The sequence below is a fragment of the Cottoperca gobio genome, chromosome 11, assembly GCF_900634415.1.
Source record: "Cottoperca gobio chromosome 11, fCotGob3.1, whole genome shotgun sequence".
Lineage (NCBI taxonomy): Eukaryota > Metazoa > Chordata > Actinopteri > Perciformes > Bovichtidae > Cottoperca > Cottoperca gobio.
The window spans coordinates 8007537-8029779 of NC_041365.1; the positions used below are offsets into that span (position 1 = coordinate 8007537).

Sequence of the window (22243 nt, forward strand, 5' to 3'; positions counted from 1 at the left end):
TGTTTCTGCAACTTCATAAACTTGACTACAAGGGGAAACTGAATGTGTAGCCAGAGGGAAACAAACACTGCAACACAATTAATGTTGAATTGCTGATCTGTGGTGTCTTAGCATGTTATGATTAAATTAACCCACACTTGTTAAAGCTAAACTGCTCTGATGTCATACACTCCATCATTTTACAAGGCAGCATAAAGTGGAAATGACTGCATCATTTTAATGTCAAAATATACAGACAACAAGCTTGATTGATCATTTTATTATTTAAGGATATGCATTTACATGCACATTATAAAGCAAATAATTAGGGAATATATACTTTATCAAATAGCATATGCTTCTTTTGACCAAGTTTGAAAATAGACCTGGCACTAGTCTTCAAATAATAATATAAAACTCACAGGAATTTTACAGGCATTTTTAACAGAAGGAACATTAACAGGGTGAGAATATCCTGCAGGCTTTAGAGGTGCACCGAAACTTTTTTTAGTCGACGTCACAGATTCTCTAATGACAGTCTCTTTACTGACACAGCTCCTGCTGAGCTCGGCTGGTTGACTTCACAGCAAAGTAATATGCGGTCAAGCTGAAAATTCACAACAGTTGCTGAACAACAACATCTGACACTCAAAATGTTGATTGCTTTGGATAAACAGGATTTTTATTTGACTAAGAACTGACTAACAACACACAGGTGAACTGACTTTGGCTACTTTAGGGAAACATTTTCAAAATATTATTCCTAAAAATGACCCAAACAAATATTTTGGTCTTGAGATTTAAAGTACTGGCCCAAAATCAGGTTTAATGTCGAGTCTTTGGTCGGCTAAATAAGCTAGTGTGACAGCTAGAATTAGCACTCAGGGGAGGGTGAGTATTTAGGATCAGGCATTTCAAGCATTTTATGAGGCAAATGTAATCAATTCTCTCAGGATTTTTATGTTTATCATTTATAGACATACAGAATGAGGAAATAAAAAGAAAGTAAAAACACTATACAAAAGGACTTTTCCCCCAAAAGGCACTGTGGGTCCAAAGAATATAAAATAATAATAATAAGGACTTAAAAACACATTGTAGTTAAAATACAAAGCTCTGGATCAAAAATTATATTTTGATATTACTGAGGGAGAATCAAAAATGTAATCCTATTATCATCATACATTCACTACTGAATAATAAATCACCGACAGATGTATGTGCTCATACACAAGAGGAGTTTCCCATTGTACCTTCAACTATAATGGAGCTTCTTTTCTTTATTTTTTTGCTATAAAGTTAAAGTGTTCCCTTAACTGGACACATCTGCTCTTGTTGAATAGTTATTTGTAAGCTTCATTTTCTTATTGCAAATACATTGTTTGGTCGACTTTCCAGTTTTAGTCAACAAGTCACTAAAACAAACCCTATACAATTGTAAAAAAAAAGGGTACAGTTTAAATTTAAGAAGTGGGCTTTTCTCATTCCCCTTCTTTAATATACCTCTCATAATTTCATAATATACTAAATACTGCAGTGAAGACTTGGTTACATTTGCACAGGTGCAACCACAAACAAAACTAAAAAATATTTTACCAGTGCAGACCAGTGCGGTCTAAAATCCACATTATTCAAAAAGGACTACGTTTTGACTCGTCAACACAATTACCATCTGATCATTCGAAAAGGTTTGGACCCAAAACAGGGCTTCAACATTAAAACAGACTTTCCCAAAATGGAAAATAAAAAATAAGCAAAGACAAAACACGCAAAAAACGGAGTCACATTTTAAACAAAAGCAACAATAATAATTCTTCTTATAGATGATTATGGAAAAATAACATTTGCTACTGAACGTACTGGTCCCTCTTAGGTTCAACAATCCTTTAGCTGATTCTCATGCCGTTTTAAGAAGTCACAGAAAGAAGTGGTGGCACAGCGGTGGACCACAGTGATCACATATCCATCCCTGATTCATGCAAACCAGATATTTTTGCAGATGTCACGGGGGAGGATAGGTTCAGGCTTTAAAATAGCAGCTCAACTTACTATTGTAAAAGAATATCAGACATTTTACTCGCTCCTATCCAGCTTCTCCTTTTTGTAAAAGGGTGAAATTTGCCTCGAGCTTGGATTCAGAACATCATTCAGGGGGCAGACTCTGCACCCTGATAACCTACTTAACAACCTGTCCACATACATTCAACTCCACCTTCTAAAGGCCTTCAGTGACGCTTCAACAGCAAGCTGAAACTTATGGCCCACACATGTTTTGCTTGTTCTGTCACTGAAGAACAGAACCCCCTGGTCTGCTTTGACTTTACTGTGCTCCTGTTTTCACAAATCTCTCTCCAACTTAGACCTTGATCCTCTCTGTATATACTGGCATTCCCATAACATTCCTCCCTGCCTCCATAGCAGGTAACCATATAATAAAACTTAGCTTTAGAGCCTTAAACTTGACCACCAGCTTCCCAAGATGCATGGTGGGGCTTCACTTAAGAGTGAAATTAGGTGATAAGGCTAACTGAGCTAGCAGTGCTAACACTGCCAATACCCGAAGAACAGGAGAGTTCCTTTAGATGTCTGTTTGTATAGAGTGGATCCTTGTAGGGCTTACAGGCGGCGCGGCAATGTTTTTGATGGTCTCTTTTATTCTCTCGTCCTTCTCCGGCTCTGTGTCTGCGATGGCGCCTCCACTCTCCTCACTGATGTACAGAAATGTCCCGCTGCTTCCCTCTTTCGGTGAAGCAGGTGGAGATGACGATAGCAGGCGGAGGGTGAAGGCTGCGCTGCTGCTCTGAGGTTGATAATGCTCCAGGCGGTCGTTCTCCACCTCGGGCATGGATGTGATGTTGATGTCATTTAAGACGGTGGTGGGATAATGAGAGTGGGTGTCCGTTGTGGCGGAGCAGGGTGGATGAGCCGGTCTTGAGGTTTCAGGGTCTGAGCAGCTGAGCTCTGATGAGAAGTGGCTACAGTGTGAGTCGGCCACTGAAGGCAGGCTGCCGCTCAGAGATGGTGAATCAAACTCAGAGGAGTTGGTGCTGCGCTGCTCTAAGAGCTGAGCATCCATATCTCCTCGTGTCTCGTTTATTCTTGTGTCTCCTCTGCTGCTGCTGCTGGCTCTTTTCCAAAGCTTTCCTCTGCTCTTTTTGCCCGCTGAAGTGGAGGGTTCCTTTGCGCTTGCACTTTTAAGGCCGGCAGTGCTACTGCTGCAGCTGGCTTCATCCAGGCTGCTGCTGGCGCTGCAGTGCCTCACCTTCTCCTGGTTGGACTCCACATCTGCCTGAGCATCCAGACTGTAGTCTCTGAAAAACAAGAGTAATGAATGAAATGAACTAACAGTAAAAGAACAAATCATTTGTTTGTTGTTGTCCGCCTTATTTGTGCAATATTTCAAATGTCACAGTACCAACACTGTACTGTGAACCTATGTGCAATTCCTTTTTACTACTTTATTTATTGTGCCTTATTTGTGCAATATTTCATATGTGCAATACCTTATACCTCTTTATTTATTTTTATATTGTATAGTGTGTATATCTCTTGCTTTTAACTAAAAGCAAGAGATATACACTAATTAAATTTTTTTGCTGTTGGAGGATTAGTAAAATAAGTTTTTCATTGTACAGTATAACTGTTGTTATCGGTGCATTGAATTTTAGTAAACGGCAAGTTTATTTATATAGCACATTTAAATGCGACAGGAATAGCCCAAATGTGCTTCACAATTAAAAGCAATAAAAATAGGCAGATCATACAAATCATGACAAAAATATAAAAAAGGTATTAAAATAAGATAGCAAATTATTATTAATCTTTAAAAAAGGGAATTATAATAATACTGATTCTAAAATTCAAGGTTTACCCGTTCACCACAAACTAAAAGCTTGCAAACAGGTGCTTTTAGTCTGCTTTTAAAAGAAGACATGTTAGCAGACATTAGTTCATGTGATCGAGAATTCCAGATAGTAGGATTTTAGTACGACAACTTCGCCATCCATCATGCCGTTTTATGTGCTTCGAGCGGCCCCTTTCTCAGCGTCTGGCAAAACTAGAAAAACTAGGGCAGGGATTTCTTTTTTCTTTAAAAAAAAATTATAAATAGGTCAAATAGGATGAGTGTGCTCTCTGACTACTAACCTTTCCAGAGGCATATAGGCACTGAGGATGGATCCTGCCATGGCTTTTGTGCTCGCATTGTCACTGATTGTCCCCAGACTGACGGTGGCTGACTCCCCGCTCAGACTGCAGCGCTCCTTCTGGACATCAGCCTGCACTTCCATCCTGGAAATAACCATTTAAAACTAATTATAAAATAATTTCCATCTCGACAAGTTACTGCTTTGTCCAGTATCGGAGAGCAAAATGACAGATACTTAAAAAATACCATAAAATCTTTCCATTGAGCCTTACCGAAGATAAACTATAATTATTAACATGCTCTACCACTTTCTTCAAATTCCAGAATATGTATGAAATGAGGACTCTTTGCTGTTCAAATAGTAAAATATTCTCAATAAACATTTATAGCAATGCAGATATCATCCAGGTCCATTACCTGTTGTAGCAGCTGCCAGAGAGGCTGCCTGTGATGCTGGTCCCAGCGAGGGCCGTGGTGCTTGCATTGTCACTCATGTTGTCGCGCTGAGTGGAGCTCATGCCGCAGCGCTCCATGTGGCTCCCACTGACACTGAGGCTCAGGCCCGTCAGGCCGCCGACACTCGCTCCATCCCCGAGGCTGGGATTGTTGAGCCGAGTCTCTGCCACTGAGGTTGTGTCTGAGTAGAGAAGGGGCAACAGGAAGTTTCATTTTGTTAATCTAGAGAATGTTTTTGACTGACAAAGAAGAGCCACAATTTCTGTATAGCAAAGAACCATTTGAAAAAGGATGAGGTAAATACAGATTGAGCCATAAAGAAGAATTGGGGCAGACAACCCCAGATAACAACAGCAAACAAAAGTGATATTGAGGTCAGGGCGCAAAGTTCATTCTTCTGAAGTTATATCAATGACTTCACTGACTTTTATCGGCTTTAAATTCATCCTGAAAAAACAGATTGATGAATTCTTAGGTGTGAATAAGTGTCATGTCTCACACTTTATGTTTCCTGGAAGGGTCAAGGTCCCTGTTGTCAGTTTGACAGTGACAAACACACGATGACAGGAAAAACAACACTGCGCCTGACACCTCAAACACGCATTAACCGTTTTTGCATTTCGTTAGCTATGAATAATCCATATGTAGGTGTTCTGCAAGCCAAACAGATTGGCATGAACACAAATGTGCCAGCACACACACAGCTACCGCAACTCTTTGCGTTATGGTTGCTAAAAAGCTGCTGATATTTTCCAAATATTCAGGTGCTGTGTGAGATGCAAGTCAAGATGATTGTGCCAATAATAAGGACACATAAGCCGGTCTACAGTGACTGTATTACAGGACAGTAAATGTTTCCTAATATATAAGCACATTAAAAACAAATCTCACGAGAACAACTTGTGAATAAATTTAGTGACTGGAATAAAATAAGTTAATAAGAATACAAAAAGTTGGAGAAAACAAAGCAGCAGAAGTTTAAAGAAGACAAAAGTACAACAGGTGTATGGATATTCCTGTGTTTGCAGTCTATTAATATGAAATGTTTCAGGTTTGTTGAACTTCTTTAGAAGATTGCTAGATGTGTGCTGAGTTTTATGTATTGCTGTCACCTGATGTACAGTGATTAATGTGTGTGGAGGGGTTTTACATATTTTTATTGCATGATTTATGTATTTTATTATTTTAAGTCTTTTCCATTTTTCACATGCGTACAAAGGCACATTTCCACATGGGGACAATAAAGTTAGTAAAGCTTAAATATTCTGCCTACTCCTGGGATCACGTTTTAAAAATCAGTGGCATTGCTTTCATTAGCGATGCTCACCTGTGGCTGCTGCTCCGCTGCCTATGTTGTCATTTTCGTCATCAAACTCGATTCGCACTCCTTTTCCATTCCCAGCAGACACTCCACAGCCGCCGCTCCGGCACAGGGAGATCGGGACAACTCCGTAGACGTACGCCAGCATGATGGGGACGCCGATGCCTTTAACACACAGTTAAATAGTGGAAGTTTTATCAATGGTAAAAGCATATTGCTTTCTAAATATATCCACCTTTTTTAAGTTTAGACTGTTAAAGCAGAAAGACAAGAACTGCATGGGACAAATGTTGTAGGCTGATGCTTTAATAGGGCTTTATATCAGTGACCCACCAAGAAAACCTTTTAAATACTTTTAATATTGTCATGAAACAAATGCTGAAGGAGAGAAAGTCAAGAGGGAAAAAAGTTTTCTTTCTTACCAACAGTGACTGCTGCGACTACAGGCGACACGATCACAGACAGCGTCACACCTCCAGCTATTACCAAGTTCCTCTTGTGTTTAGAGATGTCCTTGCCCTCGTAGCGATTATGGATCTGAGGAGGAAAACTATTTTTAATTCCCTTTAAATTAAATCACATTATTGGCAACTCAGAAATCAATCAAGGCTGCAAATATTTAAGCAGAAATAACTGGAGAGATTCTTAAATGTTTTATTGTGCTGTACAGAAAGGAATTAGATTGCATATTACAGAAAATGTTTGAAAAGAAATCACCTCTCAAAACTGACATACATTCTGATAACGAAGTGGATTTTTTACAGACTGATATGCAACATTGCAGTTCTAGCTTTCCATTTATCTGAATAAACTGTTTGTTTTGACCACTACTGTTCCATAGCATCCCTTCGCGGTCATGCTCACCTTTCTGCCCACATAGACTGGGATGCCAATGATCATTGCAGGGATGGCAATGCCGGCTATGAGGGCGATGCCAACAGGTGCGCCCACCAACGTGCCGAGCTGCCAGAGGATCTTCTTCTTTCTGCTCCAGGGCTTCTTCCCCCAGAAGGTGCAGCCTGACGGACTGAGAGGGGGGAGAGAGGAAATGGGTTGTCAGGAGAGAGTGTGTGTGTGTATATATCATGTTGACCATAACTAGTAAAAAATAAGTACAATTATAAGTACTGATGTAAAAGAATGTCAGTGCACAGAAGAGAATTTAGATATTAAAAAAATATATACATTTCAGAAAAACTATACACACTTTTTTTCTTACTGTACATTTGTCTCACCTTAAATAGTGCAAATCCGAGATCTCCTTCATGCAGAGCCAGCAAAACTCGCAGCCGCAGACGGCGCAGGTCATGTGATTACAGCTTCCATCATTCATCTTGATGATGTAGGCAGCACAACGAGGGCACGGCTTGATGTCATCACCTAGTGGAGGTTGATTGAGGGAAAGAAAGAGAAGCACTTTGCATTCAGTGTTTTTGGTCTATTTATAGTGTGTATTGTATACTGTTGCTTAGGGTCGCAACTAACAATTACTTTCATTGTCCATGAAAGTCAGAAAATAGTGAAAATTGTCCATCCCAGTTTCTCTTAGAGGATGTCTTTCAATGTCTTCTTTTGTCAGTCAAACCCAAAGATATTCAGTTAAATATGATATAAAATAGGGAAAAGAAGGAACTGTTCATATTTGAGAGACTGAAAACAGCATCTTCTGCCATTTTGAATGAAAAATTACTTGAACAATTAATCAATACATAGTTGGAGATTATTTTTGTGACAATAGACCTATCGAGTAGTCGACGAATGGTTGCAGCTCCACTGTGGCTAAAGAAGGTGATGGGTTAGCTGATGGCACAGATGTGCGTGAGCATTTGAGTTCAGGAGTTTATTTGTAAGTTACCTGCGGCTCCACTCTCCTGGCTGTAGCTGAGGGAGGAGGACCTGAAAGTTCGTAACCGGAGGCTTTGGGCCCTTTGTTGCCGTGCGGTGTCACATGTCTGGTTGGGATGCCACAGCTGTTTGCAGTGGTAGCAGAACTCCGTCCCACAGCCCTCACGCCCACAGGTTATCTTTGGGCAGCTGGCACACCCGAACGCAATGACTGCGTAACTGAGAGAGAGAAAACAAATTCAGCCAAAATGGTAGTTAGTATTTGCTCGTGGACATTTAGCACAACACTAGGTTAAGAGTACGAGTATAAAACTGGAGTGGGTAAAACCAAGGAGACACTTCTAGTGTGTTTGAATACAAAAATCCAATAAACTATCAACAGTATAAAACAGCTGTTATTTACATATTCAGGAACATAGCACTGTAGTCCATTCAGCAGTTAAATCATTTTGCAATAGGACACATTTTTAATGCTCTTGAAGCAGTTTATGTAGATCGTTTGATGTCGCTGCTAAATGTCTTATCAATGCTGAGAGAGAGAGAGAGAGAGAGAGAGAGAGAGAGAGAGAGAGAGAGAGAGAGAGAGAGAGAGAGAGAGAGAGAGAGAGAGAGAGAGAGAGAGAGAGAGAGATATCTAAAAAAAAGTTGTCAATCAGCAGTCACAGACACAATTACTTCCTCAAATAAATTACTTTATTATCTGTGAAAATAATAAAATGAATGGTAGCAACTGTTTCCTCTTGGTTGCTGACTCGCAAGCCTACTTGTGTCCCTCTGGTATGGATACAATGAGACATTAATAATCATTTGGTTGAAAGGAACGCAGATTCTGTAGAAAGGAGAGCAGAGCACCTGGTCTTTTAATAAAGTAAGCATGACAACCTCAGCTAAACCCTGAGATTGTGGCAGCCATTCAGTATCCCATAGCAGGGTTATTATGGGAACATTTGAAACGTACGATAAGGAAAAACAAACACTGACGTATAAACTAGACTGTACTCGATATCGATACTCATTAGTTGCAGCCCTACTTGAGAGATAAACAAAAAGTGCTCAATCCGTTTCCCATGCACTGAGATCCAAGAAGATTTTGTTTATCTGAAAGATGAAAAAAAATAATTGTGAAATGGACAGAAAAAAACTCCAAATGGTTTTACCCTCACATGGTCTTTAGTTGGAGCAAAGTTAATAAAAAGATAAAAGTAGAAATGTAGAAATGACACTTTGCAGTCCAGCATCGAAGGCAGTGTGTGTGGGCATCATATACCGACCGAGCATTGAGTCTAGACAGACTCCACTAACACCTCGGTGAGGCCAACTGATGGCAAATGGTGTATAAGTTGTAAAGTGGATGGGTGAACTTCCAAATGGAACATTTGGTATGTGCATTGAACTATGTATGACACCACTGTGAAGTCAAGACGAGAGAGATGAGCGATTTATTAAATGTTTGTTCAGGGGATTCTAACATTTGACAACTGCTGAGCTGACAAATGTAGCCCAAAAACCTTCAAGAGTTTTTATACAACATTTCAGAGCGACAACCGGTGGAGAGTGTGACAGTGAGCCAGAGCTGAACTGATTAGATGACGAGAGCAAGATGAGCTGGAAAAAACTCATGAAAGAGCCATTATTCAAACTGACAGGGTCAGCAGTGTTGCTGCAACAAAGTAGAGAGAGAGAGAGAGAGCGAGAGCGAGAGGGGAGAGAGAGAGACGGACAGAGAGAGAGACAGAGAAAGAAAGAGAGACAGAGACAGAGAGACAGACGGACAGAGAGAGAGAAAGACAGACAGAGAGAAAGAAAGAGGGACAGAGAAAGAGAGAGACAGACGGACAGAGAGAGAGAAAGAGAGAGACAGACGGACAGAGAGAGAGAAAGAGACAGACGGTACAGAGAGAGAGAAAGAAAGAGAGACAGACGTGCAGAGCGAGAGACAGAGAGAAAGAAAGAAAGTAGAGACAGATGTGCAGAGCGAGAGACAGAGAGAGAAAAGAAAGAAAGAGACAGACAGACGGAGAGAGACAGACAGAGAGAAAGAAAGAAAGAGACAGACAGACGGACAGAGAGAGACAGACAGAGAGAAAGAAAGAAAGAGACAGACAGACGGACAGAGAGAGACAGACAGAGAGAAAGAGACAGACAGACGGACAAAGAGAGAGAAAGAGAGACAGAGAGAGACAGAGAGAAAGAAAGAAAGAGAAAGAGAGACAGACTGACAGAGAGAGAGAGACAGAGAGAAAGAAAGAGAGACAGATGTACAGAGCGAGAGACAGAGAGAGACAGACAGAGAGAAAGAGACAGACAGACGGACAAAGAGAGAGAAAGAGAGACAGAGAGAAAGAAAGAAAGAGAGACAGAGAGAAAGAAAGAGACAGAAAGAAAGAAAGAGAGAGAGAGAGAGAGAGAGAGAGAGACGGACAGAGAGAGAGAAAGACGGACAGAGAGAAAGAGACAGACTGACAGAGAGAGAGAGACAGAGAGAGAGAGAGAGAGACAGAGAGAAAGAAAGAAAGAAAGAGAGAGACAGTCGGACAGAGAGAGAGAGCGAGAGACAGAGAGAAAGAGACAGACAGACGAACAGAGAGAGAGAGAGAGAGACAGTCGGACAGAGAGAGAGAGCGAGAGAGCGAGAGAGAGAGACAGAGAGAAAGAGACAGACAGACGGACAGAGAGAGAGAGAGAGAGACAGTCGGACAGAGAGAGAGAGAGAAAGAGAGAGAGTGAAAAATGTAACTAACAATAATAGCCTGAAACTGCTCCAAATCTCTATGAATCACTATACATGAATTTTTCTTCAAAACACTACTGCCAGCATCTGCATCAGAAGAAAAAAAGGATAATAAAAAGAATAAAAAATAGACTGCCGCAGATGAGCAGTTTTGTGTGTGTGCACGGTGGTTGTCAAGGCCTACAGGTGCAGTAAACAACAGGTAGAGCAGGGTGACCTGGTGAAGTGAGCATACATAATGTTCAGTTCAGGCTTGTGAGCAAACTGATGAATCTCTACCAGCTCCAAACATACAAGACTCTGACCCGACCATCACCTACTGTCACCTCCTTGTGAAACCAGAACTACAATCTCTCCCTCAGAGAATCAACAGAGTTTCAGTAACATCTGTTTTTGTGGACACTGATGTTTGCAGAACCCCTTCTGACCTCTAGCGACTCATTTTCATTGCTAAATACTCAAATTCAACACCTCTGTTATGTTTTCGGGTCGGATTGTTTGTCACGAGGATTATTGAAAAAAAATTGGAAATGGACATGGAGGATTTGAATCCTGTTTTTAGCGTTGTACATGTACACAGTGAAATGCTAGTATTAGGAGCAGGTTTTCATGAAACTTGGTGGAAGGGTGTAGCATGGGCCAAGGAAGAACCCATTACATTTTGAAAGGGGTCCGAAATACAAGGCAGATACGCAAATAATGTTTTACTTTCGTTAACATTGCGATATAGGGCATTTGGCCTTAGCGGAGATCTGCACTCTCCAAATGTCCTTCTACTTTTTACTGCTTTTATGTTCTTCATTGTTTTACTGTTTTGTTGTTTTATTCTGTGTGGTACTCTTACATTTTTTCTGGTCCTGCAGTCTAATTGTTTTAGCTTAATTTATTAATTACTTTATGTTACTGTAAAGCACTTTGTAACTTTCTTTAGAAAGTGCTTTACAGTAAATAACATATGAAGATATGACGATGATGACAAAATGTCAGATATGGTCTGATAACGACACTTGCTGCTCACGTCAGCTCTATTACCGCTACGAGTTATATATAACTCAGGCATCAATGCAGAAGCTGGGGTGGACTTCAAAAGGCCAGTTTACAGCCTTGATGTTTCCTTAAAGTAGCTTCTTACTGTTATTTTGGGACTTGTGTATTTGGTCTATCAGAAGTACGAAACATGAAGCACATCTCAGGTAACCGAAATAGTTTTGGCCTGGGTGGAAATAATCTGACATGCTTTGCCTTTTATGGCTATTTCGCTTTGTTGCCATAAATGTTTGAGGGACACGAAATTCATTCATACCCCTCGAGTAACACACGACTTATCATTGTAATTTATCTAAAATAATAAAACCCATCATGTCACCCACTCCAATTTAAAGTTATAATATCAAAGATTTAGATTGTGATTGAGCCTATGGCTTTGCTTATATAAACTCTCAGCTCTTGTTCTTACCCACAGTCGGGGGCCGGGCACCAGCGGCAGTCAGGTTCAGCCACCAGCCACCTCCTCAGCATGAACTCCTCGTACTTCTCCATGAGGGCTCGATCCCCCAGGATAATCTGGATGTCGTGGGGATTGAAGCGCTCTGCGCATTCGGGGCAGCAGATGTTGACACGAGACTCTGAGATCTCGATACTTAGATACTGTCGCAGGCAGTCTGCGCAGGAGCGGTGGTGACAGGTCATGATGTCGGGGAATTGCTCGCGTGCATGCCGCAATAGGCACAGAGGGCACTCTAGCAGCTCTGATGAAGAACCTGACAATGATGAAGTCGATGCTGCGCCCAGTGCAGAGTGGGCAGAAGTTTTATCTTGGACCATCTCTGACTGGACGCTTTCTGTGCTGACAATGGAGTCCACTGCAGTTCCGGCCTGCAGAGGCCTCAACTTGCGCTTGGGGTCGCGGTCAGGTCGCCGTCTCCGACTGAAGAGTGAGTGGAGGGACAGACGCCGCTTTTTGGGGGTCTTTCTAACTGAAGGGAGGCTAACAGAGGAGGCAACAGAGTGAAGGTCTCGCTCTGAGCCTATGCTGCCATGATGCAGCTGGTGCAAGCTGCTCATCACGCCAGAAAGGGTTGCCGCTGGTGGTACGACCAGAAATCACCACATCAGGAGAGGAAATTAAGGACTGGGAGAGGGAGGAAGAGGTTGAGAGGGACAGGATGGTCAGGGGAGGGGGCCTCAGTTGCTGTTAGCTAGGACATCATGGCTGGAAGTTCGTAGGAGGTCTTCAAGTCTGTAGTGTGGTCCGTCACTGCTTTAAAAGACAGTGATGAGAGCTAGATGTTCAGATGTAGGACACCAACCTGACAGAGATGGAAAAAATAAAATAAGTCAGGTTCAGAGCCAAAGCTAAATCCATTAACTTTTAATGTGTTGCTGTAAAAACAACAACATTTGGATGATTCAAGATGCATAACAAGCAATCAACTGGAGATAAAACATTCAAAATATGACAAAATCTAAGACATGACTGACATGACTATCACTGAGGCGTTGTGTGTTCAGGAAAGAACATCCCTTTCATAAGTATGAGTGTTCCTGCTGCCTTCAGGCATCTTTTCAGGCGCATCTTCTGTGTACGTGCGTTTGTGCATGCGAGACTGCTTACATAAAACGTCTGCGTGCTTTCCCCGGAGAGTGTGTATTAGTCATGTGTAGGCAAAACAAGACAAAATTCTGTGTTTTTTTCCATCATAGATCTCAGATGTGGCCACAGCTGTGTCAGTGTGCCTCTTGAGCAGCCACACCTCGCTTCAAGTGCTTCCACATGCTCTTATTTTACACAATATGAACAACTAAAGCATAACTAATCATCTTTGAGAGCAGTGTTTAAGTGCACTTGTAGTGGATGTGAGGAATCACTGTTTGAAGATGATGCTACACAGATCGAAACAAGTATAAGTAGTTAAAGTAGTAGTGACTTTCAAGTAATGAGCTAAATTGATGGTGAAATACACCAGCACAGTTTGTGGGTGTGGTGCTATGCTTCCATAAGGTTGACAGAGCTTATGAATTGACATGTTTTGTGTATTAAACATATCTGCCTTGGACTCTTTCCTAAAGAGACCAACTAATGGAAGGAGCAGAATAAAAAGAGTTTGAAATTGTTTCAACATTGGCACCTGATTTTAGCACCTTGAGATTGCTTTTAGCTTTGAAAGGCGCTTTATAAATACAATTTATTATTATTATTATTATTTTGTGCTGCATCCACTTTTAGCAACAATAGATTCCAGATGTAAAAGAAAATGTCAGATGAATTATAGCTTTAACTGGTCACTGAACTGAGGGAAATAAGAGATTTGAATGCTAAACCATTGCACCATACATGATAAAGTTTGTCAATTTTTCAAGGTGACCATGTTTTTTTTTTGCATAGCAGTCCAAAATCCACTTTAAAACCAATAAGCAGGGCCAAATCAGGCTATAATACAACTTCATGGTGTAGTGTGTGTTCCCAGTTAAAGTGAAGAAACAGTAGGTTTTATTTATGTCCTCAATTTTGTCCAACTCATTTGGAAAACAACAAAACATAAGCAAATGACTGACATCAGCAAGAGCTGCTGCAGCTAAAGGCTATGCAATTTTATTAAAAAATACTCACCTCCCCTTGGAGTTTATAGTTTCACCATGAGACACACAGACACACACACACACACACACACACACACACACAAACCGACACGTTGGTGTAGTAGTTCATTCCACACAATGTTACAGCTATTCCAACACATTTAGTGCCCTGGTTAGGAGATTGTATCTATCTTTAGTTTAACATCTCACTAGGATTAAGCCACAGGAAACTTCTCTTTAAGTCATTTTACCTCGTTCGTCACATTCAGACTACCAACACTGTGATTGTTGCGATATAAAAAGGTGATAACACGGCTGTTAGGACTTGGAAACAACACAAGTAGTAGAGTAGAGTTCATCTTACAAGAAAAAAAACCACAGCTGCAGTTTGAATGTCAGGGGGGATAAACTCACAAGACGACTTCTTAGCTTGTGTGTCAATATAGCATTTTTCTGAGCGCGAGCATATACATCTCATATATAACATCTCAATACCTTTTCTCAGAAGGCTATGGTATTATTTCATAAAAGTAAACCAAGTGTCTCTGAGGTACTATATCAATTATCTAAAAGGAAGTACACTTGCAATTCGAAATGAAAAAAGTGAAATGAATAAAAATGAAACAAACAAACATAATGTGTAGAGGACTAGACGTTACTTAGCAGCCACATTTAGCTGACTACAACGTATAAGTACATTTAATGCAAAGTAACCTAAATGTTTAACTGTGAACTAAAGATAAATACGATTTAGAAAAAGAAGTCTAAACCATAATTACATGTCATTAAGTCATTAGCGCTGCAGCCAAGTTGCAAAGAATAATGTATTTTAATTGCTCGTTCTGAAACTATAAGAGCCGCTTTTAAAACCCAAAGCCTGCATATGACATGAAATGACTGAAATTCAAGCAACACAAGACACCAGTGGGTCAGGCGACATGAGACGATGTCAGGGGACGGTGAGAGGTTTGTTAGAGCCACTTCCTTCAGGTGTGTCACCACACAAGTGGATCTCCCTCGGTCAATAAGGACACAATGACACCACCGACTCAAAGACGGTGTTTGTTCAATTTGGAGGCGTGGCACCATACTGTAGCCTGTAAACGTTTTTGTGAAATGGGAGCTTCACTTTATCCTGCTGCATCTGTAAACTTGCGAATTTAAATCCTCAATTCAGTCAAGTAGAATGATTTTTTAATAGCAACTATTGAAAACCTTTAGCAGGAAGTTTCCAGAGCCATCCCTAAATATCCTGGCACTGAATTCAAATGGATTTTTAATGATTAGGCTCGTGACCAGCCTAACTGAATAATTTCCACTGTGAGGCCTGTGTGGCTAAAGTGATGTCCCAACACTATATTTCCACATAGTAACAAAGTTTGATGATGTATTGGGTCAACCAGACCAGTCATGTGAGCAAGAGGAAACTTTTAACAAGACAGAACAGCAATTTCAAGCAGCTCACAAGTCAATGTGAAATTACACCCCAAGGCCCAAAGCATAATGAAACTGGAAGAGCCTGCTTCGGGACCGTACCGAGGGTGAGTTGGACTTTCCATGTGGCTGCAATCAGTGTGTGTGTGTGTGTGTTTGTTTTTGCATGAATTAAAGTTGTGTTTCCCTAGGGCAACCACATGCAACACACACACACAGAGAGATGGTGTCCTAGTTCCTGAGACAACCCCGGGGCAGGAAGCTCACTGCGGTAGAATAAATGGTTTCAACCCTTCTTCAACTCTTATAAATCAACTGATGCTACATCATGATGACCATTGTAGAATGATTTAAATATGCGGTTTTCTACTAAAGAGACAGGTCAATACAAGGTTACAGATTTTTTTGGGGAGTTACACTATAATTTACGTGCCAGATTAGACGGGGAAAAGAAATAGTAACAAAATGTGTCACTTGGGGCTGCAGTGGTAATGGTTTTAACATGTATTGCCCTCCAGACCACGAAGCAATAACATGGTGGCTTTTGCATTGCAATAAACAAACAGGTTTCCATTGGCTGTAATTTTGCAGAGGCAATTAGGTGCCTAACCAAATTGCAATGGAACATGTAATGTTAAGATCTGTGACTGCACACAGTCATGTCAAACCCTGTTTTATAAATACGTCTTGTATTTGTTTTTACACTATTATTAAGCTATAAACAGAACCATACAACATACTTTCCTGAATATTCACATTAACAATGTTCCATAGCGCTTTTTCCATTACCTAAGTAGACAGAAGAGCGATAGTGATAATAAAACAAGGCAACGGTAAACATGTTCCCACTGCAGATGCAATTCCTTTTCTGGAATTATTCATTAACAAAATATATAGCCTATAATGTGAAAATGTATCCTTGAACAATTCAGTAGTTTAAACCCTCAGCACCTGCCAGTGAGACGTGTCCTCTCCCAGGGTCTAATCAAAAGGAATTCACAGTCCCAGGTACAATGACAAACAAAACTAAATGAATGATTACTGGTTGATAAAGTGGTATAAATAGATATAAAAAGTGTATAATGTTTTATTTAACACAATACTTTAGATGGAAGCCAGAATTAATCGCAACAGTTCACTTGTTCATGCCGTTGCGTCTACCAGGCTGAAACTTCACTGTGTAACACGTAACAAAGAGGAAGCAACAATAAATTGGCTAACATGAGTTTGTCTCTTTGGGTTACAGCCATATTTCTCATCTTTCAACAACTGTCACAGCTTTAATAATTAACCTATAAACAAAACAAATGTGTTACATGTCTCTGGAATCCAGACAAACGTCTGCATAGTCCTGTAGTTTAAACAGACACAACCATCATCCGGCTCTGGCATTTCCTATGTTTTGAATTGAACTCCGGGTCTTTTTTTATGTATTTCTCTTATTTTCGACAAAGCTGTAGTTGAGCTACCTCCAGTTTATCACATTCCTGACGATACCCCAATTTCTAGAGGTGCACATCATCCAATACACCATCCACACCGTACTAGTGATTTTAATTCTTGGTTGACGATGTTGATGATGCCTGGGTGAGTTTTATGTCATTGAAAGTGTATTGAGAAGGAATCCCTGTTGTGTTTCTCAATGCTACATCCTATGATCAGCTTCCAGTACTGGAAACATGAGGCTCAAAGTGTTCATCTGCAAAACGTTCATCACGTACACTAATTTCCGGTGACATTCCAGCTGGAGGACAGACTTCCTGATCACAACAATGCGTTCAGTTATTATGGCTTGAGACAGAGGAACAGCCCAGAGACTAGATGACAAACTCTATTAAAAAAAGCTTCTTCTTTTTTTACATTACGTGTTTACCTACGACATTGAGAGGGAATATTTCAGCTTTTCTGAAACCGTCACTGCTGTCTACGGCACAAGACAACATCCCTCTGAAGCAAATTAATACAGGGAAAAAAAAAAGTTATTGTTAGACTGCCCAGCATTCATCAGGTCTAGGCCAACTTTCTGTCAGCTGGACATCGAAATAACCCCGTAGCTTAATGAATCTCTATTTAGCCTATTATCTGCCATCCAAAGAATAATAATAATGTCTGGCGTTCAACAGAGAGTGGGAACAGGAGGCACTGGAGTGAAAGGGAAGTGCACTGGAGGCTGCTTTCAGCACTATTTACAAAACAGTGTTATTTACAGCCATCAGGGCATGGTACTTTTCCACTGTATCTGGTTCACTTTGATGAGGCGGCAAAAATTGACGATGCAGCTGATGATGCAATGATTCAAAACTAAATAATGAAAAAATTGTTTGTCATGACAAAAAGCAATTTAAACATGAGGTTGAATTACTTTGCCATTTCTCCATTCAGCCCCATGGAGACCGCGAATAAAGATGACATTTGCCTACTGCATAGAGGGACATCAATGCTGCCCAGTGGGGTTCTGACAAGGACCATAAAGGAGATGTATTCTACGAGTCTAAACGCTGCTGCCCTTTAAATTTCAATTACAGCTTGATTTCTTAGCAAAGAGTTTGTTGCGCTTCTGTATGCACTTTCTACTTCAAATCTTGGTACCATTTTATCAAATTATATTTAAATCGTAACTTTTAACTTTCAGCAATGCACGTTCCCATCAATGGCTTTTAACTTTTCCTCTGACCTACAGGTGGCGGTAATGCACCAAGGGCCCAGAGCTGCAGGCTCTTACCACCAGGAGCAGTCTTCTTCTTCTGTATCTTGGTGCATTACAGACACCTGTAGGTCAGAGGAATAGTGTGAGCCATTGGTGTGAACATGTTTTGTATTGCCTGTGTGCATGTGCCAGTGCATGTCCGTCCTTGTGCACGTGAAAGAGGCGAACAGAATGGGGACCCACTCAAAAACACTTCATAATTACTACCAGAGGTCAAAAACATTTTAGTGGTTTGTCAAAAACAAATGTTGGATTAAATTCAATTTCACTTCGGGACACAATGGGTTGTATTGGGTGACTCTACTCTATAAACCCTCTACATCATGCATCACATACATACCATGACAGTCTTCTCACTGCCAGCATTTTCTGTTTAAGTCTTTTCACCACTCAAAACAGCAGGGGGGAGGAAGCAGATGGGTGGTGTGATGGGGGAGACAGCTCTGGTCTGTTCTGTGCTACAATGAAGACCAACAGCTATTTATAATTCACCAGCAGAGCTGGGATTCAGTGTTTAATTAAAGCCACCATTGCACTGATTTGACTGCTTTTAATTTTGTTAAGATAGAAAATGTAAAGAGATGTACAATACAAAGCCTAGCCGTTCAGATTTACGGATATAAATAACATTTCCAAATTTACATTGCAGAAATAATTTATAATAATCTGCATCTACATATATACATCTACACATTGTAAATTCTTTGGAATTCCCCCTAGATTAACAGGAATATCAAGATAATCCCGCACTTCTTCTTGTTGGTCCCAAGTAAAAACACACACACAAAGAACAAGTTAAACTAGAAAAGCCATCCCTTGAAGTCAAAATGGCTCATTCATTCGTCAAGCCAAAGGAAAAGTCAAGACGAGTGTCCATGTTTGTAGATGGGACATATTATTGCAAAAAAGCAAATGTTTGCTTTCGATTGCCAGCCCATGTGTCTCGTGTGTCTGTCTGCCACATGCAGTGTCACTCTTACACTTACGATTGATTATGGATTATACAAATAAAAATAAAAAATTGGGGGGGGGGGGGGGGGGGGTGATAGTGCAAGTCCTTGTGACACGAAGTGACAAGTAAAACAAGAGTAGCTTCCTTCATCACAGTTTTACTCACAGGAAAACCTTGTGTTATGTAAAATAAAAAATATGGGCTTTAGGATATAATCTTTGGCTCAAAGTGTATGAGATCTTGGAAAGGGGGAAAGTCAAGATAATGCTTGCTGAGCTCAACACCACTAAAGCTACAGTGCTGGATAATATCGCGGCTGTTTTTCTGTGTGATGCCTCCGAACAAATAACACATATCAATAACCTTTCATTAGAGCAAGATAGATTCCCTAAAGACATGAGACGTGCTAAAATCACACCGTTATACAAAAAGGGGAGCAGATAAGATCCACAAAAAAGGTGGCTCAGGAGCAGCTTTATGAATATCTAAGTAAACACAAACTCTTAAATAACTTCCTATCAGGTTTTTAGAAAAGCATATTTCTATGAACTTCTGTTTTTTATATCCAACATACTTGATAAAAAAAAAAGGCAATTGATGAAGAAGAAACGGTGTGATGGTGCTGCTTGACCTACAGAAAACGTTCAATACTTTGAATCACGACCTGCTGATCACTAAATTACAGGCTCTTGGGTTAATAAACACACCAGCATTGGCATGGCTGAGGTCTTATTTGTCACATAGGGATCAGTTAGTGAAGAAGCCTGCCGTGCAAACTGCGGAGTTCCCAAGGGAGTATGCTTGGCCCCTTGTTGTTCATAGTGCATCTTAATGACATGAAATAAACTCTCTTTACACATTGGGAAAACGGAGTCAATTATGTTCGGCTCTAAACCCTAAATAAACATTTTAAAATACAATTTAAGCGGAATGACATTTCCGGTAAAACATCTGTCAATTACTTGGGCTGTACACTTGACAGCAATGTCTGGGGCGAAGGTATGGCTCTCAAAGTGTTCCTAGATAGGGAAACTCGGACACTTGTGGCATCAAGCTTAATCCAATACCACTTTAATTATACTAGAGCATCCTGGTACTGTAGATAAAACTTCAGGTCTACCAAAAAGAGTGGTTTTAGGTTTTGATCTACGAGAGCACATTGGGAGGAACCAATGTATGTAGCTAAACTGGCTCCCTGTGGAGTCTTGAGTGTCACAGTTAAACTGCCAGGATCACAACATTTTAAATGGTGTAGCCCAAAATTACTTTTCCCCACAGGTCACACACCAGAATTAGTAGCCAGATGGGTAAAAGTTATTTTAGATACTCACAGGCCCATGAATGGAATAAGATTCCTAAGAGCATAAAACAAATACAAACCTAGTCACGTTTAAGGCAAAACTGAAACACTGGCTTTTAGACAGCGTACTCCTGTAAAAACAGTCGTGTAGGCAGGGTTACATTCAGGGTCTTAGTATAATATAAAGTGTGTATTTAGTGTATGTTGTCAGAATGTGTCAAATTGTCAATACACGTCATTGGGATTGGTGGTGAGAAATGCCACTGACGGGTAACTGAATCATGGCATGAGAGGCCATTTCAACACATGGGTCCCAAAATGTTACTAAATTTAGAAGCTCAAAACAGTTTCATTCAAGTTTGACACTGAAATTGAAGTTAAACAGTAAAGTGCCATAAGGAGAACGCAAAGCACTCTTACTCACTCATGGAAAGCTTTCAGTGGCTTGGATTAATTTTAGCAGGCATGCTATAAAAGTCACACATTGAACAGGGAAGTACTGCGCCCAGTAATTGATAGGTTATCTTTTCAGTAAAACATTGTTGACTAAGCTATAAAGTGATGACAGGAAAACATTGATTGAAAGCATTTGGCATGATGCCTATACAGAAGAAAACAAACCACACTCTGATTTCAATCAAACTGAACTTACTTTACATGGAGACCACTTAAAATGTGAACCAAAAATAATAAAATGTGCCAAATTCTTCACCACAAAAGGCTTATAAAGTTATGAATGCAACACAATTCTAGAGTAAACAATAACGTAGTTGTCTGGACCTTATATAACGTTATTTTGCATTGTTAAAACAGCTCCATATGTGTCATCGGACGCTCGGTACAGGAAGGACCAAATTATGGTTAGACTTTCCACCTGGCTAACCAGCGTTAGCCTGCTAGCTAACAAAATCAGTTTCGGGTAGCAGGAAATCTAGTGTCTAACTTTAATCGCCCAAAGAGTTGAAGACCAGCTGAGCTATGATGTTTGTTAACACGCCGGACAGTTGAATCAATATTATGGTGTATCTAAGTAAGCAACGTCAATAGTCATACAACTTGATCTGGTGCCAGCAACTCTGTCCACCTAGAGTTTAACGAGGAGAATTTACAAGCTAACAAAGCTAAAAACTGTTAGCTTCTCGTAAGCTTCGAAGAGGAGGAAGTTGTGACCTGTGTGATTATTAACCAAACGTTAGCTAGTTCTGGCTGTAAAGATCATCTTACACACACTCACCGTTAAATCCCCATCTGATTTCCTCTTACTTCACAACAGAAGTGTTCACCGCTGTCCCCATCTGTCAGTAAGCGGTACATTTGTTGCAGAAAACTTCACAGGACAGTCAAGATGCATTCCCCGAGTGAGTCTGACTGTTGTTATAAAGTCAGGGAACAAAATAGCTACAAACAACATTCACACTTCCGGTGAGAATTTATCTGCTTTTCACAATAAAAGACACCCATCCTGTTTCAACGTTTTCAATACAGTATCATAGTCAGTAATAGTAGTACAGACGGTTTAGTACTGCACTTGTATTTTACTTTAGTATTTCTATTTTATGGTACTTTAAACTTTTACTCCACTTCAGTTCCGAGGAAAAATATTGTACGTTTTACTCCACCACATTTATTTAATAATTTTAGTTACTGGTTACCTTACAAAAAAAGAGATCTGAATACTTATTCAAACCGCTGGCCAGTAGTGGAAGAAGTACTCACTTTCTTGACCTACGTTTAAAAAAGTACTCCATTACTAGTAAAAGTAACTATTTTAAAATGTTGATGGAGTAGAAGT

At 40.3% G+C, this 22243-nt stretch overlaps 1 protein-coding gene across 3 annotated transcripts; it reads right to left on the bottom strand.

Moving 5' to 3' along the window:
• Positions 1–244: 244 nt before the first annotated feature.
• Positions 245–21818, bottom strand: rnf19a (ring finger protein 19A, RBR E3 ubiquitin protein ligase). Of its 3 annotated transcripts, none has more exons than XM_029443119.1 (11): positions 21686–21814; positions 18540–18652; positions 11936–12788; positions 7759–7967; positions 7139–7283; positions 6768–6930; positions 6326–6440; positions 5910–6068; positions 4544–4763; positions 4126–4269; positions 245–3290 (listed from the first exon to the last, which is right to left on the bottom strand). In XM_029443119.1, exons 3-11 carry the CDS (start codon positions 12541–12543, stop codon positions 2558–2560), a joined length of 2496 nt encoding a protein of 831 aa, XP_029298979.1. In that variant the 5' UTR covers positions 12544–12788; positions 18540–18652; positions 21686–21814; the 3' UTR covers positions 245–2557. The 3 variants fall into 3 exon arrangements, with proteins under 3 accessions (XP_029298979.1, XP_029298978.1, XP_029298977.1); XM_029443118.1 differs by having other exon boundaries at positions 18540–18657; positions 21686–21808; XM_029443117.1 differs by lacking the exon at positions 18540–18652 and having other exon boundaries at positions 21686–21818.
• Between the last annotated feature and the right edge of the window lie 425 nt (positions 21819–22243).

Excerpts from the sequence above, each read along its gene's own strand:
- rnf19a (XM_029443117.1), bottom strand. The coding sequence starts at position 12,543 with ATGAGCAGCTTGCACCAGCTGCATCATGGCAGCATAGGCTCAGAGCGA. Across the intron at positions 6,441-6,767 it reads CAGTCTATGTGGGCAGAAAG|ATCCATAATCGCTACGAGGG; the intron begins GTGAGCATGACC and ends TTTCCTCCTCAG. Across the intron at positions 6,069-6,325 it reads AGTCGCAGCAGTCACTGTTG|GCATCGGCGTCCCCATCATG; the intron begins GTAAGAAAGAAA and ends TGTGTGTTAAAG.